General features: G+C 40.1%; 1 protein-coding gene across 1 annotated transcript in view; it reads right to left on the bottom strand.

The window, feature by feature from the left end:
* Positions 1–13218: 13218 nt before the first annotated feature.
* LOC137293494 (F-box/WD repeat-containing protein 7-like) overlaps positions 13219–24273 on the bottom strand; it is a 64465-nt gene continuing 53410 nt past the window's right edge. The window contains exons 11-12 of the mRNA XM_067824064.1: positions 15664–15779; positions 13219–14977 (exon numbers count right to left, since the gene is read on the bottom strand). Coding sequence (XP_067680165.1) covers positions 14849–14977; positions 15664–15779 — 245 coding nt within the window. The 3' untranslated portion in view covers positions 13219–14848. The remainder of the gene's footprint in view (positions 14978–15663; positions 15780–24273) is intronic.

Genomic DNA, 24273 nt, shown 5'->3' with positions numbered 1-24273 from the left:
TGCATCACGTGCTAAAGCGCGCGGCTGTCAAGAGGATTGGCAGCGAGGGTGGGATTGCAGGGTATGGGAGGGAAACTTGTCATTTATCATACTTGTTAGTTTAGAGGTAGGCAAACGATTTTATGTGGTTGCTGCCCGCCCATTTAAACGACAGTCAGTTGAGCCCGAACAGTAAACATGAAAAGATAATCCTGTGCTTAGAAAGAAGATTGACCGGGATTAAATGAAAGAAGAAAACCTCCAGCCCGCCTTGTACTATAGCTAAGTTGACACGTACGTAATCAATTTCAATATCCGACCTCGACCACCACAGTTATAACTGACAAGTCGGGATACTTAATTTTTCATGGCGCAATCAGAACATGTGCGAAGTTCCAAGGCAATTTCAAGTCAGGCTTTCCGTTTGAATTCAGGCCTTTCTGTATAGGCCGTGAACTTTTTTCGTCTAATTTCCCATTTCCTTCACAAAGTGCTTCGAAAATTTGGCCTCATTTTGTTCGCTTTTAGTTGTTAATTCAAGTTATTTGCCTATCCGTTTGAGTTATGTAACAGCATGCATAGTCACCATTACGAAAATTATCTCTTGTCTGTAAAAACATGGCGCTATGAGTCAGAACAACGTTAAAGGGAAAATCCACTTTTATCATCACGTTGAGACCCAAAGTTGTCTGGTTTTCGTCATGGTAAAACATTATGTTATTGATTTCAATACAAGATACAATGAGGACACATTTTTCAAGTTTCTGACAATTAGTCAGAGTGTTTCATTTTCCCCGTGACGTCATCCGTACATCCTGTCTAAGGCAGTATGGGAAACATGTCAAAATAATATTTCATTCTTCACATTTGAAATCCCTTGCATGGCTCTATTCATGTATAAACAGTGAAGCTAAATATACATAAAGTAACCAGAATGTCCTGTGATTTTACCTCAAGGAACACCGTATATGCTGACACGGCCAAACACTGTGTTATGATTAAGACAAGGTGTTATTACAGCTATTTACAATCTAGATGTTTACCTGCAGCAAAGATTAAAAGCCACAAGTTAATTACATGTACTTGGTCCACGACGTAGAACTGGTCGTGAGGGGCGACTAACGGGATGGTGACCTGCTTCATGCATCGCGTCCCATTTACTTGCACAAGATGTCATATTTGGATGATCTGGTCCAGATTATTAGCAAAGTCACGTTAAACAAGAACCTTGTTTATCCAGACCTGCTTACTCCAGTACCCTTGTTAATCCACACCACATCCGTCCAGTACCCGTGTTTCTAAACAGTAGTTTCCCTGTAAACGGTCCCTCTTCCGTTAAATCGGAGTGAAGAGAATACCACTTTAACAATGCTGACTCAAAACTGTTGTACATTTCAGACGTGTCTGACTTGCTGAGTAAGGAGGTGTTCTACATTTGTCAGAATGCGTTCATCTCGGAGAAGAAATTCACAACCGCTTTATATCAAATGGTATTTAAACACAAGAAAAAGGAACAAGATAATGAGCACAATACCGCTTGCTGGATATATTTGGTACATGGAAGATTTCTCAATTTGCTTTAGGTATCCTTTTGGGTATTCTGTTATTTTACAACATTTTTCAGATCAAATTTATACCTGTATTTCTCGAGGTCCAGTTGGTTGAACAAAATTCCAACGTGTTCGTGTTTTTAAGTCAAAATGACAGTGTCACTTATGATGCAAATATGGATAAGATCCAAACACAGGTCACTGTTTATGTATGTCATGTATGGTAGATACAAATAACATGGTTGTCTTTGAAACTATCAGGGTCAGCTCTATAATAATGAGTTGCTGAAGACAAATTCTAACCCGGATCTTCACGGGTATACTTCTGAGAAAATTTAGAAGCATGGCGATTGCGTTGAAAATTCAGATGTTATATTTTGTGGGGGGTGATTTTACCGTTAGTGTATGCAAAACACGACAGAGGCGTATCCACTATTCTGTGTCAAAGAATGACGGTACCCACCGGTCTGCTTGTCTCGAACTGCAGCTAATATCTCCTTACATTCGACTGCCGATGATTTCGAGTTAAGCAGGTGGTACTGTGTATCATATTTCTTCTACACCAAATGACCTTTCGGAACATTCGTTAGTAACTGAGTTCCCAAAATTAGCTGTGACTTCATAAGAACAAATACACCCAAATAATAAGCCTATTTGTACATTTTGACTGGAAATAAAGTGAATAAATGGCCAAGTGAGTAAAATGTGTAAATGGGTGCCTAACACAATATTTGTACCCTTCTAAACGAATGGCGGTAGTACAGAAACCATGACGGAACATATTTCAGGTAAATAAACATCCATTAGTATTTGAAGCGAACTAGCATTATCATTGTTTTCTTGCTTAAACTAGAGAAACGCGGCCCTAATCAATTAACCGTATCTCAAAACAATTTTGTTAAAATAACAAAGCTGGTTTAAAAACCTACGATCAACACTCCAGATTGTTTGTGAACCGTTTTTCAGTTAAGCACCTGTCTTGAGAGGTGATTAAACCTAAAAATAAATGCTACAAGAAGTTTGAGAAGAAACACGCTTTCGCGGTCAGCCTGTTAATGCAATTAAACATGATATGGTAAATCCTATTTGAATGAGAAATTAAACGGGCATATCGCTATTTATATTATTAATTTTTCGAAGTTATGGGTATTTTTGGCGTTTCTGTAAACATAATTTGTGAACTCACCATTGCGTGTGGCATTTGCTTATTTTGCAATTACGTCAAGCACGCAAGGTTCCTGACAGTTCGTGGACTTAGAGATCCATCATGTCAGGTTCTGAGAGGCGGGTTGGGTGGGTGCTTTGTGAGGAACAGTTTATTTTTCTGTCACTCCTTCAAACTCCGCGTCTATTTCCCCTGTTCCTCTTGAGAGGAACCAAACAATGTTATTTTAGCAACAACAAAAAATCTTTCGATGACATCCAGCCTTTCCGGCGAAATACATTCTATCCGTTTCCATGAAAGATACTAATGTGTCATCATGAGGCGAGAAATCTCTTAATGTGGAAAGAAGTCATTTAACGTAGAAAGAAGTTTCTTAACATGGACGAGAAGTCTCTAACTGTGGGCGAGAAGTCTTTTATTGTGGGCGAGAAGTCTTTTATTGTGGGCGAGAATAGTCCTCTTATTGTGGGCGCGATGTCTCTTATTGTGAGCGAGAAGCCTTTTATTGTGGGCGAGAAGCCTTTTTATTGTGGATGTGAAGTCTTTTATCGTGGGCGAGAAGCCTTTTTATTGTGGATGTGAAGTCTTTTATCGTGGGCGAGAAGCCTTTTATTGTGGGCGAGAAGTCTTTTATTGTGGGCGAGAATAATCCTCTTATTATGGGCGCGATGTCTCTTATTGTGGGCGAGAAGCCTTTTATTGTGGATGAGAAGTCTTTTATTGTGGGCGAGAAGCCTTTTTATTGTGGATGTGAAGTCTTTTATTGTGGGCGAGAAGCCTTTTATTGTAAGCAGCAATAATCTTCCTACTGGGGTGCGATGTCTCTTACTGTGACCTTTTTTGTGGATGAAAAGTCTCTTACTGTGGAAAAAAAACTCGAGAATAATTCTGTTACTTCGGGTTTGATGTCTCTTACTGTGGGCGAAAATAGTTGTCATATTGTGGGCGAGACGTCTGAGTGTCGTGATAAGCCAAAAAGAACAATATTCCCGGACTGTTGTTCTACGACAAACCGGGGGTGATATTGGAAGCATCGATCAGAAAGGACCCACTGATCTGCATGTAAACAGTTATGCGTCAGAAAACACTATGGGTAAGTTGGAGGTCAGTCACAAATTGGATTTTAACTTGTAAAACTTGATACCTCATGAAAATGGTGAAAACTATTAGGGGACATCTAGTTATATTTCAACATATTCCTTTTCAGTTTCCCATTTTTTAGTTGATCAAATGCATGCTTGATCTTTCTCTCTAGATGTATATATGAGGTTTCTATATAATTAATAAAAAATACGCACAATGAAAACATACAATTTTTGAGGATGCGAGATTATGTGCTTAAAGGTATTTCGGATGCTACAAAAACCTCAACTACTCGTGGAAAGAACTTCTTTTATGCCCCTCAGTATTATTTTTCTGGGTGTTGAAGAAGAACGTTTACATGGAAAAATCCCACATCTACTACCACCCTCGGCATTCTGGTTCTGGGAATTTCTATGGCTTGAAATGTACACATTGAACTGATGAAAACAAAGATGATATCTCGACCATCTATCACATAATGCACTACAAAGGCTGATGTTTCCAACACCATTGTGACTGAACACACACACAGTGGGACCCTGTTATTGTTCCCCATCTCTAAACGATGTCTTACACCGTGTTTACCAAATGGAGACGATATATGGCAGGGTGACCTTTAGCCATTACAGTGTTTAACCTTTGATAATCAGGAAATATATATGTAAGTTCAAGGGATTTGGTGATAGGTAAGAATGAATATCTAGTGGTTACGCAAATCGTTGGCATATGCAGTCAATCTCATTTGGACGGACATTCGAGACTCTGGTTGTGGCACGAGAGTTGTACTTTCACGTATTCAGTTTCCTTAACAAAATAAATCTCGCGATTCCGCTTTCACAACGAGTGCACAGTGCTCATCTGGGACTGTCAGGAAGTCGATGGGGGAATATCATTTGCACTGTCGGTGCTCATAATACGCCAGAATAAAATGCGGAATGACATAAGTTCTACTAAGTTTTTATGCACCAAGTTGTTCTCGGGGTGATAGATAAGACATTTATGGTGGTTTAAGACAACAATTATTGTAAGAAATTACAGAGAAACAGCAATAATATAAACCACACATTCCCGGCACTCCACCAAGGTCACGGAAAGGTCAAATGCCAGACAAGAATACTAGCATTGTAACAGACCGTTTGTTTTGGTACACAAAAGCTGTCGCAGATTACAAAACAGAGAAATGTTAGTTGTGACACGTTCTGCAATTGCTAAATATCATGGAAATATCATCCCATGGACCTAATCCGTTATCTTTCTGCTTTACAAAGTAGCTTGGCAAAAAGGTGCTTACGAAAGGTGTTCTTGACAAACTGAAATGCTAAAGTGTTCATGAACACCACTTCGTAGAGTAAGAGGAATCAGTACAGAAACATTTCAAAGTGAACACATTTTGGTAGCCCCAGTCGTGCTGATCCTTCCTTTTTACCTGTGAGCAGAACATATACAGGAAGCGAGATCCTTACAGCAATATTCAAGCAACATCATGGTCGGGGAAAAGCAGAGGGCTTCGCCTCTAACTATTTGCCTCTGAAATGAACATATTTTACTGAAGATGCCCATAGACGTCATCAAACTGCACAACATCTTTATGGAACCATGGTTTATATGGCTTTCGACAAATACAATCGGAGGCCGATCTGGAAGTTTCAATGCATGTATCCACGTTGTTTTAATATGCCTAGCGAGGGAAAAGATTTGTACGCCTCATTATTCAGCCATATGGTAGTAGAGTTGTGTACATGCATGCGTATGTTGAGTATTGTCGATATCGCTCAGATACTTTCTAATTTAGTTTTAACGACAATCCTTGTTATTGTTATTTCTAGAAAAGAACACGCACACACCCCACCCCACCCCCAAATCCCCCCACCCCACCCCATCCCCCGAACCATCCTAGACGATATATTAAGAGGAACGCTCGTTTCTAAAACTACTTAAACCTGATATTTTATGCCATATTTTGAGAAAGCAAAACTCACAACACTTGATTTGTCCGACTCGTTGGTTATTTACATAACTCCGAATAGAAAATTGTTTTTATCCCATTACGTAAATGTGAAATCGTGACTTCGGTCTCCGAACGGACTTGCATATCCAATATGGAATCTTAACCCCGCTGTTCCAGCGAAACGAATCGCTACCGTCCATTAACGCTAAAATCCTCTATCGATACTCACATGCCACGAGAAGCGCATTAAACACCAATTCCAAAACCCCATATTGAAAACCAGAGAAGATATTTCATCATTCTTTGATCCCGAGTATTCGGCCGAATATTGCCTTCTGAATATCGCTTTGATTCCGCTTCACAAATGTAATATTCCGATAGATTTTGCAAGAAAAACAAATCCTAGACTTTGCTTAAGATATTGAGTTCATTAAATCAATGTTGATTCAAATCATAGCTGAAATTGTGAGATCCATCAACCCGAACTCCCAAATCCGGAATCCCAATGATAGGGAGGAATGGAATGTATTTCTTGCAGAAAACGGCGCTCATTTAACTGGAAGTCACATCGTAATAAGGAATCTTTGTTTTTCTGATGTGTCGGTGAACAAAATAAAGCTTTCCAGATCGAAAATAGAACCTGGATTTAATTTCACCACATGTATAGCATTACATAATTAGGCTTCTGCGGCAAAATATGTCGACAATTGCCCGATATTTTCTGATCAAACGTTAACAATGCCTTTTGACCGTGTATACACCAACACCCATGGGATGTAAAGTTGGAAAATATTAAGCAAAGACAAATTATCCCTTTTCTAAGAAATAAATGCTCGGATACAATTGTTTTGCTCACTTCGAATAGGCTTATTGTAATGGCAAAACAACACAAAATCTATCAACCCTTGTGTGTACATGAACAAACAATTGAGCACGTGTGAATTTACATAATTGGTAACAAGTGTGCGAATAATGTTTGCGAGCTGGCATTTGAATTTCCCTTGCCTTGTAATTGGCATATATGTGTGATATACATGTGTAACATATGCGTCATCACTGTTAATAGCATCAAGTCATTTATAACACATGTAGACACAACACGGTAATGGTGAACTGTAAACAACTTACAGTTTTGACATACAGGTGTGCAATTTCATCGTGTTCAATTATATTGCATGCTGCTTCATACACTGGGCGGTGGGGTAGCCTAGTGATTAAAGCCTTTGCTCGTCACGCCGAGGACCCGGGTTCGATTCCCCACATGGGTACAACGTGTGAAGCCCGTTAATGGTTTCCCACATTGTGTTATTGCTGCACTATTGCTAAAGCAACGTAAAACCAAGCTCACTGTCTCACGCTAACTAGGTTCACGTTCAAATTACTCTCCACAATCTAAATATAATACTTTTATAAGACTGCTTCTGATAATACTTAGTATCACTATTACGTTCATGTTAATAACATTAATTTATTGTAATAGATCAAAGTAATAACGACGACGACTGTGATGATGATGATGATGACGACAACGATGAAGATGACGACGACGATGATGATGACGACGATGACAACGATGATGATGATGATGATGACGACGACGACGATGATGATGATGACGATGAAGATGACGACGATGACGACGATGATGATGATGATGATGATGATGATGATGATGACGACGATGATGGTACTTTTCAGCTTATGGATGCTTCAATACATGACCCGTTGTGCACCGCCCACAGTAATGTCGTCTTACACTTTGTCTCTGATCCAGTCCATGTTTTCCCGTCAGTATATGATGTGTCAGAAATAAAAATATTCTTTTCTCAGGTCCCCCTCCGTGGGAATATACAAAATGATGCAAGTATGCCCTCCCCCACCCTTCTCCACCTACTTGTATTGACGATTCCCAGTGAAAGCCAGAATAGCTTATTTACACTGGAACCGTGGCATTGAATGGAACCAGCCGCTGTATTTTTGTTGGCATTCAGGACAAACTTCGTCCTATGACTTGCCCAAATTATTCATTCCATATTTGAATCGCCTATTAGCTTGCTGGGTTCTCAAATAAGCTCCAAGACCTGGAACAATAAACTCACGCCGGTGTTTTCATACGATGTCAGAATGGTGTTGCGTCCACCTCGGATTGTTGCCTTGATGTAATGCCTTCACGTTTGTAATGCATGCTCCACGCATGATGCGCGAGAACTTTAAGTGCTTGCTAGACAACGGAGACAACGTTATTGGATAGAAATGTTGCGTTGTGACTTAATGAACTGACATCTTTACTCAAACTATCATTTCATGCCCGGCTTTATCATGGTGCCCTTTAAAGAGTCCGGCAACACTATCCGCAACATCGTCGACCTACAACCACATTCGGTTTAAAGGATCTTCGTTTTAGTCGGTTCTCACGAAAAGCATGCACTCTTGGAAATATATATTCGTTTGTGTTGCAGAGAGATTTACTGTTTATCGCAACAGCTTTCTATTTCAAATGTCTAATTTGCCAGGTTGAATGATAATTTTTATTATATATTTGGTATTATATTCAATTTGTATTTTATTTTATATTCTATTACCATGTTTTGTACCATACAAGACATTTTGTCCCTAGATGTTTTTACGTTCGATGTACTTATAGTTCTCTCGTCACGTTGCACTACTGGTGCTGGTTTTAACAGTACAATGCACAAAGTCAGTTATTAATATGTCCACCGCAATATTGCAGAAATAATCCCAAAGCAGAAAAGCCAGTCGCCAGTCTAGAAACAGAAATTATGACCCCGATCTCTCGGGAAGTCTACTTCCGGGTCACGTGTTTCCCAGGTGTCTCTGGCCAATCGCACGTGCAGTTCCTGTCTTTACAAATGACCTTACAAATCACGCCTGAAGGCCTGGTTATGCAAATAATTCCGTTCGACATATGAAACGTATGTGACATATCACAATAGTGTTTGAATATTACAAGTTGAGTTCAACCACATCCCATATTTCGCTGATCTTTAAATCTGACATCCACAAACGAGCACACCTATTCTTTCTCTGATGGTTTACAGCCAGCAAATACCAACGTTGATATTTATGAGCCTGTAAATGAATACAGTGCTGTGGTGAACAATGTATTCTGTTGTGAATAACGCCAGGAATCTACCCTTTGAATGTTACTTCTTTACTCTCATAACGTGAAAAATGAAGCAAAAGACGGCGACGTTCCAAAGTGAACATTTGGTTTCGAGAAAGATTTTATAGCAGGAACCCCGATCAAACGAAAGTTTAATGAATCTGGGAACATATTCCTTTCAGAACGTGAAAGTGTAGTGTATGTCTATCAGATTATTTAGTCAGTTTGTTGCTCGCAAATATCAATTATCTTATTCAAAACTGAAAGACGAGGAAAGTGTATGCATGTTCTGCCTACAGGTCTACTCATTCTTAGGCAGCAAAGGTATGCCTAGAACGATGAAACTGTTTCTTGGACGACATGACGCAATACCTGGACACTTCATTTCCAAGAAAAAGTATTTTTTTCAAATTTCCCGCGTCATATTAGGAATACGCTTGGATCCCCCACCGCAGTTGGAGCTGATTTCAATGTAGGCCCAATTGTGTTTGTTGCTATTCTTTATGGGAATGCATTCCTGCCGCAATACGTTTGAATCCGTTGAAAAAAATAAATCATCCTATGTCTCTTCTCCTTGTCTCAATTAAGAGAAACACGCCCAGGAAAATTACTTAATTTAGTAATTTCGCTTTATTTTGCTGATGGATTGAGGTTTGTTTGGATCATATGTTAGAAACTTTGACGCTCCATAAATCTTCACCAAATAGGTTCTCCAACTACTTAATATACACAAATGCACACACTTTTGAAGGATTGACGCATCCAAACTATGCTCCAAGGATGTATACTTACCGATATATACATGGCAGTGTATTGACCTTATCCTTTCAAGTCCAGATAAGCGGTCAGTAAGAACACGAGACCTATCTGGGGAAAGTACATTTATAGTGTTCCCTTAGAAACTTGTGCAAGTCTAGAGAAATACTCTTGGTGATTTATTGCTCGAAGGTGAAAATACGTACACATACACGGATTTTTTTCTATTGAAGAAATAAATTTAGATATCTTCCATCTATCCTAGCAGTCTGATCTATACGCACGCGTTAATATTGTCTGGCCTACCGTGCATAAAATTTTTTTTTTAAATGGCAAACGCGTTTCCTCAGTCTGTTCTAGACAGTTTTCAACTGTGTGAACAATGAAGGACAACTGAAGACCTCAACACTTTACACAGAAAAATCTAACTTAATTTGAGACGCATATTTACCCATTTAACAAGACGTAATAAACAATAACAAGATCTGTATGTTAATAAACAACACAAAGATTATGAAGCTGACAAACATCTTCCTGCTTCATACACACTCTATGTTTGATTGAAGTTTCTGTGATTTAACTTGAGTGAACCCTCCAACCCCTTTAATAAACTCAAAAGCAGAGAAAGCCTAAGTTAGACGAAGAAAAAGGTTGAAGTTTTAAGCGGATTACGTGTGGGACTCGCGTGTCTCCATATGTCTGGCTGGAGGACAATATTGAGGGAATACATCAAAATTCATAAGGCACAAAATCAATTAGATTTCCCGTGTAGGAAATATATCAATCACTTTGGCCGGTAGACAGAATCCAGGCGTGTTTTATAAGTGTTTTGAGGATTTACTTGTCTCTTGAATGCTCTTACGTTAACTACTTATAAGATCATTCTAAATTGATACTGGGTTGTATCAGTTCTGATAATCAGTTATCAGTTCAATGAACAACAGTTTGGACTGTTTTACGCTATCCGGCACATGGGTGGATGCTGTTCAGTTGGAACAAAATTCTGGACTAATTGATGACCTAGACAAAGTACTGACTGACAGAGTCTACTGTTTTGAATCCTCATGTTGATATTGGAATGACATGAGCGACTGTGTTTGCCATGTAGTCAGTGGTAGCTCTATCAACCAAACACACGTTATAAGGAAAGTGCCACTGGCCTGTTTATGGTTTCTTTGACTAAGAAAGAATTCTCTCGACGGAGAAGCAAAGATAGTGAAAATATTCACACATTTACATATTCCTGAACACGCTCAGTGCCAGTTGGTCTGTCTCCTAGTCTCAGAACCACAACATTCTCCCCAGTGCCTAGCCCTCAATGCAATGCTAAAACCCTAAATGGATAAAGTCCATGTGTCCATTTCCCCAGGTTCTCCTAGCTCATTTGGGCCCCTTTTCAATTTAAATAGGTTTATTTGTTACTCTCAATTATATATGCATTCTGGGACTAAGTGTGAGAGCCACTACACACCTTGCGATTCGTGTTGTCATATGGTTTGATTTAATGCAGGCGTTGCCAAATATGGCGGCCATTTTGTCGAGCATCCTTTAGTTGCATTTTGGTGCATACACGTATTATATATTTGCGAGTTACATTTTCGTATTCTACAGCCACACAAAACTCACGTGCTGGTGGATGTCACCAAGGTTCGTCTGTATCATACCGTCTATGAAACTGAAACACCATAATACCAACGAGGACTTTAACTAAAATATTCACCCTTGCCCGTGTTAAAACTGAGGAGATCAGAAAATTAACTTAAACCGAGAAAACTTAATCAGAAAATTATCAAGAGTAATACATGTACTACTCACATGCAAACCTTTTTGAAGTTTAATCTCCGGCCCATCTTCTTATTCAAGAAGTGAAGTGAAATATGACATGTAATAACAGTACATATACTATGTTATTCCATACAAGGATAAAGAATAGTAAGTCAAATCAGCGCCGATCTCCTCTACAGTATTTTGTGGCGTCTCAGGAATGCCTTTAACCTACAGATCGGTACGTGAACAAAAACTCAGAACTAGCTGACCAGTGTTTAGACACATACCTTGTAATCATATATGCATACACAGTGTCGACCTAGAGCTGTCAGGGGAGATTAAAAAAAGGATAATACATACTTCTGCTCAGATTTCCACGAATATTTTAATTGTGCTGTATTAATCGGTCTGTTAAAAGAATATCACAGCCTTCACAAATGTAAACCATTTATGTCCACTGACACGCATTTCGCCGACTTCGCGACATTAAACAGCAATCTGGGTATGATAGACTAAAGTATATATGCGTGATATATTGCAATGGTTCATCCCTTCTGGGTTAAAGTTCCTTAACACAGATTGATGTATTCCCAGCAACGATCGTAACGTGCACCGCTCGGCGTTCCATGGATCATACAAGCATATGGAAATGGCGATATAGCATTTATACCCTTCACTTGTCAAGCCGACAGACATGAGTCACAGCATTACATTGTATCACGCTATGCAGTCTACAGTTGCCCTGACGCCAGTGGTGCCAGTCATATCCAATATTTGGCGAGTTTCGTGAAGGCAATGATCTACACAGTACATATCTGTGCTTGTCGCTGTATACGTCTGGCGAACTGAAAATGAAGAGTTGGTCTGGCCGCAAGGCTTGGGTCTTTCACGTATGTGTGTTTACGTGTGTGGGCGAGTGTGTTTCTGTCCGACTGGGTGGGCGGATGTAAGGGAGAATGTACATTGACATGTCATGGGTATTATATATGCTTGACATCCATGGGGTATTTCAGGAGCGCGTCGAGAACGCCAGACTGCAACTGTGTGAAATCGGCATACAGAAACTGATTCAAGTACAAAAAGACCTGTTTTCAATGAGATATTTTTTTATCCTGCTGTTTTCAACAAATATCCTGCTGTTTTCAACAGTATCTCCACTCACAACATGACATGTTAGCTGGCGTACAGCCTGACGTGCATAGATCGTGGACGTTTACCACCCAGTGGAGATTCCCGCCGTCATGTATATGAGCGAATTTCAAAAGAACTCCTTCTCTACACATGCAATTTTTTCTTTGTAAAATACTCAAACAATAGAACCTCCCTTCCCTCATTATTAAAAGGAACATGCAAAGATTTTATTGTTTTAGACCTCCTAACGGGTATTTCATTATTATTTGACGATTTCTTGCGGATTGTCAGATGTGATTGATTGAGTGAGTTTAGTTGTACTCCGATTTTAACAATGTTCCATTAATATCACGGAGGGGGATAACAGAAAAGGGCTTCACACATTGTACCCATACGAGGAATCGAACACAGGCCTTAAGCGTGACGAGCGAACACTTTAACCACTTGGCTACACATCCGACCCCGTTTGTTGTGAGTTATAATCATGGATAAAAAATATCCATGGATAAGAGTCAAGACATTTGGTGTAGCAGTATCTATCATGATGAGTCATCATCTCTGCTTCATTGTGAACAGTAAACCATTATTCACAGAGCAGGTGACGAAGTGATCTAAACGAAACCGTATCATCTCATCATCAAAAAACGTTTTATCTCGATCGTTGTGATGTATTCTCCATTTTGTTATTTTTCCAAAATCAAAACAATTTACAGTCTAAGAGTTAACATTTTAATGTCACTGTTTTCTAGCAGTACAAGCAGTTGCAGTTGATTCATCGGCTATTTACATGCCAATGATACATACCCAATAATACACACAAGTTAAATTTCTTGAACTCGACATTGCCGGGACAATCTATATCAGATTACCCGTCAAATCAAATGTCAATAGAGATACAGACAAAACAGCTGGGTCCATGGTCACAATGTTGCTTCTATGATTTATGAAACTTATCTGGTTGATTGGGATAAACACAGCACCTGTTGAATGTGTATGGCAGATACCCTTATGTGCTTACGATCGCTATCAATATATTCGCACATACACTGATGGGCAGGAAACACAAGGAAACCGGAAGTGTACCGATACCGTACACGTTATACATAGGTATGCTTAGCAATGGAACGGCGAAGGAGTGAAGATGTTTACGTCTGTTTACCAATGCTCCCGTCACATCACGACCGGGATACTAACATTGAGCTTCATTTTCGGGTAACGTTAGACTTCCCTATGTCTATATGTACAAAACAGATTAAATGAAAATTTCGTAAAAATATAAATAACAGACTGGCTTATTATCTAGATTTGTCTAGTTAAAGAATTGCTATATCCTAACTGCCTTGGAGCGAGGCCAGTGTGATCTGAATAAGAGCTAGTTTGTTTGTTTGTTTGTTGTTTTACGCGACAGTGAGCAATAATCCTGCAACATGGCGGTGGCGGTGGTCTGTACAGAATCGAGTTTGGACCAGACAATCCAGTGATCCAAAACATGAGCATCAATCTGCGCAGTTGGGATACGATGACAAATGTCAGCCAAGTCAGCGGTCTTGACCACTAGATCCCATTGCTCGCCTCTTACGACAAGCATGGGTTCCTGAAGACCAACTCTTACTCGAATCTTCACGGACAGGGAACAAAGGCGTTTGGATTATTCATGTCCCAACGTTTCAAGAATAAAGTTACGAAATCGCGATTCATGCAAACAAGTTGTGATGTTAAATATAAGCTTGCAATATACTTGCGCCCAAACAACAGAAAAATGCATCTCACAATTCCCCATTGATATGAATTTATACTCGGCACAGCAGGTTTAATTGTACGGTCGTTAAAGAAACGTACCTGTCCTTCGGCAAACCTGGCTTTGTGAAAAAGGCTGCATGTTAGTCCACCGTTTATCAAGTTGACCTTAAGTCTAGCACGAAGTCAGCCGATCACGTTTTGGCGAGCGGGAATACTGGTTCGTGTAAAAATCTGTCTTAAAAATATCAGGAAAATCTTTGGCTTTCTGGAAGCACACGCGTATGTCAGCTTTGCTGCAGATAAACAAGAAACTTTTATCACGACAATAGGGTCACAGTGACACGGCCGTTTTTGTCTGGCGTCTATTCTTCTGGTCTATATGCGGATGCATCTCCTTGTAGTTAAACTGGGTTATTTTAATTGCTGGGAGAGATTATACTCGATTGCTACAGCAAACAGAACCACTTATCTGAAGCTCATTAGACGCACATATGACTGAGAGCTGTTTTGCATACAAAACTGTAAGGCATCTTTGCGTGCAACATTCCAAATTTTAGGGGTTTTTTCAAGACAGCTGATGACAAAGTTCACACATAACGATCACGTCACCAGTAACTGAGCACAGTTATTGTCCCTGGTTTTTCTGGCGACGCTGTGATGAGGCGGAGATCGCTGACTTTCATCAGATGAAGCAACGTCGGCTGACGGTGGATGCAGTTCAACACATTTCCACTCTGAAATGAAACGGAAAAGATAAATATTCTTCAATCTCCCACTGTCAATGTAACAGTTTAATGACCATATACAATGCCCCAATGGAACATCAAAACACAAGCAGCATGTGATGTTTAGCTTTGCCTCACACAGAGGTTATGAAATCTATTTCACGGCCAATTATAACAGTAAAAGTAGAACCCGAACGCGTGTACCTGAGTGTTTGTACTTGCTAAAAAGGAACATAATACAGAAGAAGATCACATACGTCAAAAAGGCTTCTGTACAAGAGACGCCATATGTGTACCATGAGAAACCATGATGTATATTATCAATTACATGGCCGGCACAGACCCAACATAACATATCGCACGAAAATATACACTTGGCAAATAGGCAAACTGAAAATTGCAATTTTCTATAGTTGCGGAACAAATCCCAAAGAGACCGTTACTCAGATCTTCTATGTACAGGAATAGATACGAATGGCAAGATAAAACTGGGTGAAAGGGTGGCTTTTTAATTCTTTTATGGCATGGTGATAACGCTCAACCATTAGCGTTGATCCTCACTGGAACACACGCACCTCATGGAAGTAATGGATAAGTAAATCTTTTATCGGACTGCATATGTAAGCAGATAGTATGGATAGTTCCTCAAATCATAAACACCATGTTTTTTTTTAACATACAAGATAGGTACGTACTCTGTAGTCCCAAACAATGAGTTTCTTCTGATCTCCTCCTGTGACCAGTCGGTCGTCGTTCAGGTGGATACACCGCACGATGCCAAGGTGTTGGCGTTGCTTGTGTAATAGCTCACCTGTAACAGTAAAACGACGTGACAATGACAAGCAACTCACTTTGCTGTCTGTTGGGTGAAACATGTCACGAAACTACCTAAGAAGCAATAACTTGACAAGATGTGAATAATACTGAATATCAGCAGGTCTTAAACATGACTAAAATATATATATAAAATAAGTAGTCGCGAGAAAAAAGGGTGTATTTATATGTACAGGTAAAAAAAAGGGGTAGATTTTACTGTTTCAGTACTATTTCACTGACTGCTTACGGTCTGTGATTAGCACCCATCGGCCTCACGGAGCATCAGATCTTTCACTCATGCTGCCTATCGTCTGCCTATGAATCAGGTGACCACACGTCAGGTGAACTTGAAATTACGTTTTGTTGCAAAAGTCTCCAAGGCAATAATCAACAGTGTAAATGATAATTATAAAATCTAGACTTGTCTCCTCGGAGAATAGAATTATCCATGGGCTCAGCATTCAGTACAGTCTTGGAGCAAGGCTACATAGAAGTGTGAGATGCTTATTAGCTTTCATAGCTTTTTCTTCTTCTTTTTTTAACCAAAAGAAAAAGGGGAAAAAGACAGCATAATCAGACTGAAGATTTAGGGGGCGGCTATTATTCTCCATTCGGAATAGCCGGATCCTGTTCTGAGATTTGGTCATATGGCTGCATTTATAATTTTGGGTGGACATTTCTGCACCAACTTCTAATGATGCACGTGCGGAAACACCTGCGGATGATGTGTGACCTTTGTCATAACCATAGCGACGGGCAATTATACAAATATTAATAACACACCTGGTTGAATGATTAGCGATTTAGCCCGGTTTAAAGAAAGAAACTCAGTATGGCTGAAGATAATATTAGCCGACGACAACTTCCGGTAGGCACACACAAGTTCGGAGAGACAGCACGACATGAAAACATGGCTAATCGTGCCTGAAGCCTACCATGAGGACTTGCTGACAGCCTCGCCTCGTAATAACGGCAATTTGTCATGACAGTATTGACGTATTGTAATGGTTTGTGAATGCATTTTCAAGACGAAAACAGGTCTTTCAATATGTCTAACAATACACTATGAATAATACACGGCTTAAATATATAAACACTAACGGAAAGTATTGCAAAGAACCGGTTTGACACAGATCAACTAATACTAAAGGAGTTTTATTAATTTGAAAAAGTTCAACAGAAATCACACACACGTATAGATTCCACAGAACTTTTGATACTCAAAAGTGTATCGTTTGTCTGTTGGAAACACCGCTTACATTTTGTTAATACAAAAGATAAATAATGTTTACTACTCTTGTAAAGGTACATCTGGTAAAACTGATATACGCTTTAATTTTAAATGCCCATCCGTACGTAATATGCATACACCATTTGTAGACATAAAGACTTTTCAACGTTTTCTTTACGAAGAAATTTTTCATTGGAAAAGAATAATGGCCTTAAGCTTCTTCCTTATGAAATAGAATGCGACGAACAAAACTAAATTTATTTATATGGACGCAGTAAAACGTGACTTCGGAATTGTTAGTATTACAGAAACGCTTCTCGCGTGGAAGATAACTATCAGCTTCCTTCAAAAAAGCGATTTGTAAAGAGCTGTGTACAGCTGTGACAAGCTTATATTTGATGACACATTCCTTACTAATCCTGATGAAACGGATATTTCTACAAGCCCTGTCCTCTTCATCACGGTTCACCAATTAGACGACAGGGGAACAAAACAAAGTGACATGTGAAAAGAAGTGCTCGACCGTATCTACCCGTGTCATTTCGCCAAAACATGCCTTATTTAGACAAGCTGCTACAGTTGCCTCCCCGTTGCGCATGAGTGGATTGCTATTTCCGGTGCAGTAAAGCTGAACGCAAGGACGTGTGAGGGGACTGGCTAAAGCTGGGTCTTTATTAGACTAACAACTAGTCTCTGAAATGAACATATTTTACTGAAAAAACGTCCATAGTGAACAAAAAATAATATAATGAAATGGAGCCCTGAGACTTTCTTCATTGTCAGAGACTAAACAAATCTGCAGAGCGATAATTTCTTGGAATTTCTCAACACATGCAAAGATTCTTATCACCCATTACTGACACGCCACTGAAGGTGTACGTGACAGGACTTTTTATTGCCCCCAACATCACCCTACCCAGCCGGACTCCTATTCCTGAATCTATGGAAATCTAGACTTGCCACATTTTCTAGACTTGCGTGGGCTTTCTTGGATATTTATACTTCAGGGTCTGTACGACAGATTAGGTCTTTATGATATGTTCGAGCTATTGATATGGGGCTATTATCAACGTCATTCTGTCCAACGGAATTTGTATCATGGGTTAATATCTCCTCGGATAAAGTTTGCATGCGTTACCCAGTGGAAAAGTGAAATCTCGTTACGCGGAACAGATTGTGTCAGCCAATTTTCGATGCCCCTTGAAGTCATATGACGTGTGCTTTTTAATATATAAAATAAATAAACAGAATAAAATTATCTCAGTAAATTCTCAGTTTGATTCTATTCTTTTGCATGGTATTTCAAAGGACTGAACTGACGTCATATACAACTGAACCTGGTACTTCCGCATCACTAATGCCAGTATCACCAATAATGGTGCCATCTTCCGGTAGAGCGTATCTTGAAAAAAACCCTAGGAAAATAATATCTCAACACAAGATCCACGTGTTATGGTTTTAATAGTTAATTTTTTTAAACATAAGAGAAATTATGAGGTCTCTGTTCAAAAGAGATAACGAGGTAGAATGAGGACAGTCAGACATTCGAATGGTTCTTACTGACCGTTTTGACCTACTGATCCAAGTAATGTCCTTCAATCGAAGTAATTTATATCGATATTTCAGTAAATGAGTTATATAACATGAAAGGAAAGCCCGCAGTGTCTCCGGTCCCTAACGTTCTCAACGTCATTGCAGTACTCGATAACGAGTTAGGTGCTGACAAACCCACAGTCATATATATTTACTGGAGTGTGCCGTGGTACGAAAGTCGAACACACGAGCATAAGTGTGACGTGCTTAGACGACTGGGCCAACCATAACCCTCTAAAACCACAATTCCATTTTTCTGTATAATGATCATCTGTCTCCCCCACCCCCCTACACCCACATCACACCCCACACCCCACTCATCCCCCGACAACACACACACACACACACACACACACACACACACACACACACACACACACACACACACACACACACACACACACACCATTCTCTCTCCAACACACGTACGTGCGCACGCACGCACAAGGTTATCCTTTTGGTTAAAGCACTGACGCACCGCGCTAAAGGCACAGGCTCGTTTCTCAATGTGAATGTGCAGGCTGCCCTCGTATAACAATACTGTCTCCCTAAAAGGACCAATAATTACATTTACATAATGCGACATCCTGGACCAAACACAAAAATACGCAAAACCCACAAATAAGCACTCACAATCCTCACACGAAACAACATGCAAACAAGAGAGAACCAATAATGTTTTCTCTTGTGCGAGACAACCAATAAATTTATCTCATTATTGTAGCTGATCTAAATTAATAATGGGATCGTGAGCGCATGTCCAACACGCCAAGCCATCTAAAGCCTCCACTAAATGTATTGTGGGTTCCACCATCAGTATAGGCCTACCAAGTAATTATTCCCGCAATTACAATAACATAATTGACGGACTTGTGGCTATCGTCAAAATTAATCGACTACTGAGTGCTCCCATAGTGCAGATTATTATCCCGGATATGGGAACATTTAGTCATCATCCCAGCGTCTCCTGAACAGCATTTGTAGATTCGCTCTTGTCGTACTCTTTAATTGCAGCTGTCCTTCTTTACTTGTTGTTAAGAGATACGCCTGAAGCAAAAAGGGACTGCTTTTCCTCGTTGGGTGACACGCTCGGCGCAGGTGGAAGATGTTTAAACCATGCATACATCTACTTACAGATACTGCGACCAGATGGATATTAACTGATGAAAAACAGCGATAAAGCTGTCATTGCAGCGAGCTCCATTTCGATTGTGAAATGTTGAAGTCAGGCACGGTCCAGATCTATTAAGATGATCAAACACGGATGAAATCAGCAGTCACCTGGTCTGCTCCAATGAAATATGATCAAAAAGTGATGGAAACGGTATTAGGGCCTGCACTAAAGAAATGACCAAACAGTGATGGAGAGAGCACTAGCACGGACTGTTCCATACAAATGATCAAACATTGATGGAAACAGCAGTTATAGGGACTGCTCTATAGAAATGATCAAAAATTGATGGGGATAGCAGTAAGAGGAACTGTTCTGTAAAAATGACCAGTGAGAAGGTCAGCCGTCATAAGGACCGCTACACAGAAAAGATCAAGCAGTCAGCACTTACTTGGCTTGACATGATCTAACAGTGATGAAGTAAACAGTCCTTTGGTCTAGCCCTATTAATATTTTGTAATGAGTTCTAATTTCTACATCCACCTGATCCTCTTTGCTACTAGTGACAATCTGTTTTAGTGAATTGACTACTAGAGTGATTACAAGACATCTGTGAAATTGATCCCAAGCACGAAACATGCAACAGGTAAGCAAATCGTGGGAAACGATGAAACAGTGATGGAGTCTGCAATCAAGTCTACCATATCTGGGAGAATGGGTGTATAAAGTTATCATGGGCCTGAACCGTTCGTGACCTCCAAACTATTGCTGAATTGCTCCTGACAGTCCACTTCTTAAGTTATCGATATACCGATATACATAGTGAAAATGATTTTTAAAAGCCACAACGAATTATAGAATTCGAGGAAATTTCTTCGACATTTTTATAAGACGGAGACTCTGTTTTGGTTATGATTATGAGATAACATCAAGAACATATTCACCGAAACATTAAATTCAAAGCACAGGATACTCGAAAACAGCTCAATATTTTCAACATGCCAGACATTCCACTTTGACTAACCGTATGAGAATAATGAACCCAACAGTCAAGTACTGCAGCTGATATGACAGCCAACAATCTCGAAGGACGAAAGGGGTAACTACTCTTCCATCTGTGTTCACCTAACGTTGTCGACATCTGGTTAAGGAACATGTCTCGCTATCTTGTCCCAGACGTTTTCAGATGAGCTGGGTCATCGCTGCTATGGCACTCTACGAATATTGTGCTGCTGGAGGTAGACATCGTGGGCTCGTACTCGGCGAGCATGGCCAGTGTGGATCCGGAATACATTGGATAAACCGCCTTGCAAATGGAATATCAACGTATCAACACGGCGTCTTTTCAGTGAACCTTCCTTGGACAGTATGGAGTAAGGATCGCATCATGGTGATGTCGCTCCACACCATAACAAATGTACCTCAAAATCTGCCATCTTGACGTTTAATTGGAAGTGCAGAATGAATTGGGACTCATGAGATAACATGGCACATGACCACTGACGTTTACCGTAATTTCGAAGCTGTGCACACCAGTAATGCATGTTGGCAATCTGACTTTTGATTAGGGTTGGAACAACATGAAAACGATTTCTAATCGTCTGATCTGTAAGACAGTAAGGAAAGAATTTGCAGCAGTCTGATTCGACGTTTAAACTCGATTTCGACGAGCTTGGTTTTGGATAAATCAATCCTGTACTCTCGTCACGTCCTTGAACCTGTCCCGGGTCGACATTTTTAGTTTGTGGCACTTGTGTCTTAGTCTATTAATCACATTCTGTGAAATCGACTGACCACTGTACACTGTCTGCTGCCACTTTCTTACACCCCTGCAAGCACTGAATCATTAGTTCATACATAATCAACAGATGCAATCAAGCATTTCACTACAGCATAGCTGTTCTAAGAATATAAATCATGCTTTGTTCACTGAGGTGGCGATATCAAGTACACCACAATACAATGAAAACAATATGCATTGTTGCAATGACGATGTTGTAACAAAAACAGTAGAAAAGCCCCTCCCGTTTGCGTAAATATTGAAAACAAACATATAATCAACTTGTTGTGGCCTTTTCTCAACAAGACCAAACCGTACACGTAGCTCATGAAGCACCGTGAGACAAGAACATCGCTGTATATATTATCTACACACAGTAAGATGCATATAATGCACCCGACTCCGTCCTCCCGCCCTTACAGGAATGAGGGTGCATGTTTGACACGACTTGAGCGCGGCCTACAACGCGGAATGGGCCGAGTATGGGAACCTGTGCGATTTTGTTTATCAACAAATTGACAGTAATTGGGGAAGGCGCGGCGCTATCACTCGTGCTACGGTAATGGACTAAGGGTGACGCACGGGGGGAGGGAAGGGGGTCGGGCCGAACTGACAACCCCGCAGCTGTTCAGCGAACAAGATTTGGGAGTCGACGTGAAATAGGGAACACCGTACGGGGAATAATCTTTGGAAAACATGTTTGGAATGCTGAGCCCAACAGATTTTTCAAGTAAACTCTGTCTTAAAAAGTTTACTCATCACTGTTGCAATGCTGGCTTAGGATCCGTTTGTGTGGGGTCATTATTAGACAAATGTTTCAACGGACCGAACTGCTGTAGGTTATAACAGCACAAATGATAATAGTTAGTTTTGAAAGACATGTTGTCATTGCAGTGTGTTAAAACACTATCGTGATATTACTTCCGTAGCACCAGTAGCAAGAAACTAGCATCAAGCTGTACATCGTCAGTGACTGGGCCATAGCAGTTGGCCCTGTAGTTTCTCCTATATTATACAATACATTAAACCAGAGTGTTATGAAACATTCACGTCTCACATGTTCGGCTGATCGTTTGGGACCAGTAGTTTCTTTTGTCGCTGAACTATATTATATCAAGACTGGAGATTAATTGCTCTCGATAATCGACCAGACCAGAATCCACTGGATGTAAAGTCAAAACAATGTTGAAAAAGTTGTAAATGGGCCAGTGAACGTCAGTGAAGAAAGAAAGCAGTGGTAGATATCTATTACAAACACAGCCGAAAGGTTCGTCTTTCCTCAAGCCCAATATTTCGCTATGATATATAAGAAAGTGTCAGGGTTTCTGAGATTAGATTTCATCTGAGGTTTATCGTAGAAGGGCGATAAAGAAACCATGAATACTTCAACGCACAGGTGCGTTGTATCTATCCCCTGCACCATCAAGCAGATTATCAGACAGATGGTCAAGATGGGTGGCCGGCAGGCCGGGAGTAAGCGAGGGTAAACATACACAGCTACTCAAGAGTAATCGAAAACACAATTCGCTGTTTATCGTTGAAAGAACGCTCATCGAAACGTTTATGTGGGAATCCGCACGATATTGTATATCCATATAAAATATATACGCATCTCCGCACGAAATGGTTACTGCTGTTCAGTGTGTCTTAGTTTATCATTGTTGTTGGTTGGTTTTAACGTCGCACACAGCAATGTTATAGCTATATGGCGGTGGTCTGTAAAGACTCGAGTCTGGTTCCGACAATCCAGTGATCATCAGCGTGATCATCAATCTACGCAATCGGGATACGATGACACATGTCAACGAAAATCAGCGAGTCTGACAACCTGGTCCCGTTAGTTGCCCCTTCGACAAGCACTGAAGACCAATTCTAACTCGGATCTTCACGGGTTTTACCACTGTCAGCTTACTTAGCAAGGAACCATAAGGAAAGGATAAGGATACAGTATACGCTGTATCACGCAACGCACGCATTATTCCAGATTTACCGCAGATATAAATTCATGTAACTGATTTTAAATGGCAATCCAATGTCCAACAGTAAAAGAAACGGACTACTCCGGTTTCGATAACAAATGGACAAACACAATGTATTTGGGTATGACCTTGCAGCAGGAGTGTTGAAAAATGGCAGCAAGGTGTTACTACTCCATACCAACATGTCACATGACCGGCTTTAGTCTGTCGCACAGTCCATGAAGTATATATCCAAGAAAGCCCACGAAAGTCTAGAAAATGTGGCAAGTCTAGATTTCCACAGCTTCAGGAAAATGAAGAAAGTCTCAGGGCTCCATTTCATTATATTCATTTTTCACTATGAACGTTTCTTCAGTAAAATATGATCATTTCAGAGACTAGCTGTTAGCCTAGCTTGTCTTGTTCCCGTTTGTTGACTGTGAAAGATCACAGGTCAGGTTTGAAATGTCTTGGCGTTATGACTTGGAGAAGATTATTCATCGCTATATTTCAATAGGAAAGGACCCATTGCACAAACATGATCATAGTGTGTATCTCAAATCCCCAGAGAACCGATTCAAACACCTATTGTAGGACTAATATGCATATTTGCATTCATCATACAATGTCTTCTGTGATCACTAACTGTTGTAAATACATGTCACAAGAAGTTGCGAGGGTGAACTTGCCACTTCTGTGCAGTGGCAATTTAACAGACTTTCCATATCGTGTATTTTCTATTGGCGAAGAGTGGGTGCAGTTCACCTGACCCATCATGTCATACGAAGACTAGGAAGGTTATCAAACATACGAACT

Source organism: Haliotis asinina, chromosome 8 (genome assembly GCF_037392515.1).
Source record: "Haliotis asinina isolate JCU_RB_2024 chromosome 8, JCU_Hal_asi_v2, whole genome shotgun sequence".
Lineage (NCBI taxonomy): Eukaryota > Metazoa > Mollusca > Gastropoda > Lepetellida > Haliotidae > Haliotis > Haliotis asinina.
The sequence above is the reverse complement of the archived record's forward strand: the minus strand, read 5'-3'. Positions and strand labels throughout refer to the sequence as shown.